The sequence below is a fragment of the Oryx dammah genome, unplaced genomic scaffold, assembly GCF_014754425.2.
Source record: "Oryx dammah isolate SB20612 unplaced genomic scaffold, SCBI_Odam_1.1 HiC_scaffold_23, whole genome shotgun sequence".
Lineage (NCBI taxonomy): Eukaryota > Metazoa > Chordata > Mammalia > Artiodactyla > Bovidae > Oryx > Oryx dammah.
This window is the reverse complement of record NW_024070207.1, coordinates 29,003,662-29,007,033: the sequence shown is the minus strand read 5'-3', so window position 1 is coordinate 29,007,033 and position 3,372 is coordinate 29,003,662. Positions and strand designations below refer to the sequence as shown.

At 44.0% G+C, this 3,372-nt stretch overlaps 1 protein-coding gene across 1 annotated transcript; it reads left to right on the top strand.

The window, feature by feature from the left end:
• The first annotated feature begins 764 nt into the window (after positions 1 to 764).
• On the top strand, positions 765 to 2,763 carry PRR32 (proline rich 32). Its single transcript, XM_040265200.1, has 2 exons — positions 765 to 950; positions 1,731 to 2,763. Exons 1-2 carry the CDS (start codon positions 931 to 933, stop codon positions 2,596 to 2,598), a joined length of 888 nt encoding a protein of 295 aa, XP_040121134.1. The 5' UTR covers positions 765 to 930; the 3' UTR covers positions 2,599 to 2,763.
• Positions 2,764 to 3,372: the final 609 nt, after the last annotated feature.

Sequence of the window (3,372 nt, the reverse complement as noted above, 5' to 3'; positions counted from 1 at the left end):
TGGCAGAAAATAAAAGCTGAGAAAGTATACTTGCTTAAGGTAGGAAGAGGGATGAAATTTAGGCCAGAAGAACAGAAAGTACCTTATGCAAAAAATGTTATAAGGCAAAAATCTGAGCTAATATTTGTAAATCGATGCTATCTGTTATGACTTATCTCTCCTTTCACTTGCAGACAAGTTTCCAGAGCTCTATTCTGGGAAATATGTCTACACACACACACAAACACACACATACACCATACTGAGCCAATAAACTGAAAGGTAGGATGAAGGGAATAACTGAAAGTTGAGGAACTAAAAATTGAAAGCATATATGATTCTTAGAGGAATTTTTTATAGCGTTCCTCTTGTTTCACCTTCACAAGAGAACTCAGATTGCAAAGCAATTTATCCCCCCAACCTTCCATTCTCCTCCAAGTTAATAGTGGAAATTTAAATTACAAGATTAGACATGGTACTCTACTCAGTGCTTGTCATTTCAACCTGGAAGAAGAGATGTGATGACTACCTTTTCTTAATAAAACTTCAGAAAGAATTCTTAACAAAAGGCCATGTCACCATGAGTCTTCTAAAATCATCTTGCAATGTGTTTTTCCAACTGGGCTGCAACAGGGTTAAAGTAGGGAATGCCCTTAAGTTCATCTACTACGGTGCGAAAAGGAATCATATATTTAGCTTTAGAGGAGTGTCACAGACTTCTCCCCTCCTCCTCTTCCCATCTCCCTTTCTCCCTCCCTTCCCTAGCAATTGGTAACCTCAGAAAGAGGACTCCAAATCTAGAAAGAAGCAGTTGGTTCCCAGCTTCATTTGACCTGCCAAGCTGCTCTAAGGAAGAAGCACCAGTCATTTCTCCAGACTGAGCTGGTCTGTGTGGGCATTCAGCTGGTTTTCTCCATCACCTCAAGAAGGCTTTCCTGATCAAATTCCTCCATGGCTTGCATTGAAAATGTGTAAGTACAAAACTGAGTGCAACTCTTTAATTTGAAGGCAAAAGGCAGTTTGAATTGTTTTCCTGTGTTAAGAGTGACAGGGCCAAGTGGGTTGCTAGGGATGTAGAAAGGGATCCCAGACAAAAGCACGAAATATATAAATTCAGGTACTAAGAACACTGGAGCTTTAAATGTAATTTTGAAACAAAAATATTGCAAATCCTTAGTCTAAAGCTTGGTGTTTAGATATAAGGAAATTCTTACTCTGGAGTGTGGTGTGGGTTGAATGAAAGAAAATTTTAACACAAGATGGTATAAATGTTGAATGATGCTTCATGAAAGAGAAACAAACAGAAGTGTCTGTTAACATAACTAAGCTTTCTTAGACTTATGTGGAAGGAAAAAAAAAAAAAAAGTTTTCCCTCATAAGACTTTCCAGAGCACTCCTGTCAGAATCTAAATGATGGGTTTTAGTGGATCATAGATACTGCTTTGACGGAAAGAACTGGTGTTTCCTCAGCTTCCTGGTGTTTATCCGGCCTTGAGGAAGTGGGAATATAGGGAACGGGGTGGAGCCACAGGTCAGCCATAAAGGGAAACCCCAAAGCCTGAATCTCAAGAGGCCGGCTGGTGAAGGGCAAGTGAACTGAACAAGTGTTTGCTGACTACACCGGGGAGATCAGGCTCTCCCTTTCCCACGGTATATTTCACTCCAGCGAGTTCGATCCATCACGTATTTCAGATATTTTCTGGTCACCGCATTGTCATTTTAATTAACTGATTGATTTCTGTTTTGGCAAGCCTTGGAGGGCACGCCCCTTCACCCACAGCAGTAGCTGCAGCTGAAAACGGGAACCGGGAGCCGCGGCCCAGCCTGCCCTTCCAGTGCCCGAAGGATGATGCAGGGTCCTGGGGCCGCCCTCGAGTCCCGCTGAGACCGCCCTTCAAAGTGCTGAGCTATCTGGCAAGAGAGCGACTGGAGCACCCCTCGGAGAGAACAGGATCTTGCATTCCTGTCGATGGCTCGAGAGCTCTCAAACCCCCGTATGGGCCACCACCTGCTGTTGCAGAAGAGCCCCTAGCAACAGGAGAAGTAAATAGCTCTGAGGGACTGGCAGGCTGGAGGCAGAGAGGGCAAGATTCTATTAACAACGTGTCCCAGGAATTCTCTGGCAGCCCTCCTGCACTGATGGTGGGAGGGACAAAGGTCAGCAATGGGGGCACTGAAAGAGGTGGCAGCAATGCAGGGTTATATGTGGCTTTGCCAAGGGGTCAAGGATTCTTTCCATCCAGGGGGCCTCAAGTAAGAAGCCCTACACACATCTTAACCCTTAGATCGGGGATAATGATGGAGTTGCCTCCAGGAAGCACGAGAGTGACGGGAAAGGAGAGGTTGGCTCGTGTTTCCTTCCCACTGGGAGGCCCGTGGCACCCTGTGAAGAACTGGCCAAGGCCTATGCCCTTGGCCTCCAGCACTACAGGTTTACCTTCCTGCACTACTGCTCATTGCTTCATTCTTCCTCGACCTCCGAGTTTCAATCCGTTTCTGGCTATTCCTATGGCTTTTGCTCCTCCCCCAATATTTGGTCCTCCACTGCCTTCCTGTTCTGCCAATTTCCCTTCTTGGGGAATGCCTGCTCCTGCATCCTCAAACAGAGAAAACAGCTGATGGCAAAAAAAAAAAAAAAAAAAAGGAGGGAGGGGGAAAAAGGTTGGAAAAAAATATGTGAAAGTTACTCATTTATGCTTTTATATTTGAAACCCTCTACCCTCTTTACAGGCACTAATGTGCCTTACATACTTGGAAATTCAATAAAGATCCTAAACTTTGAAATATTGTCAATTATTTTTCAAAATGCCACTCTGGGAGCCAAAGCCTTGGATTTCATTTTCATCTTTTAAGGAAATGAAAGCAGTTATGTGACAGTGTTTTCTAAGTAGCTTAGTTGAATCCCTACCACTAACTTGCAGCTGTGACTGTGGGAGAAGGTGGTTGGGTTCTTGTTAGACTTGGCCAAGTCTGGGGCAGGAAATTCCTACCCACCTAAAGCTATGGGGGTTGCTCAGTGCAGAATGTGTGAATGAAGATAAGGTCCAAAATGTAGACCCAAGTCCAGATAATAGAGAAAAATGCACAAATGCTAAAAGATAAGACTGAGGTGAAAATAATGGGGCCAACATTTTACAGCCAGTTAGGGGCTGAACCAGGCTAAAAGATCAGGAAAGAAAAGGGGCAGGGGAAATGGAAGAGTTCTACATCATTGCTTCAAACATGAACCAGTGTTTGTCTCTCAACATTTCACCAGTGCAAGTACATAGTATAGATAGGGCTGGCTTGATAGAAGTCCAGGCATAAGATGAAACCAAGCTGAGCCCTTCACCCATTCTTCTGAACAAAGGGTTACTATATACTCAGAACTTTTAAAGGCAAATGAAAAGGTTT

Bases quoted from the DNA above. Each gene is read 5' to 3' on its own strand.
- PRR32 (XM_040265200.1), top strand. From the start codon at position 931: ATGGCTTGCATTGAAAATGT. The intron at 951-1,730 runs GTAAGTACAAAA...TGTTTTGGCAAG, and splicing joins ATGGCTTGCATTGAAAATGT to CCTTGGAGGGCACGCCCCTT.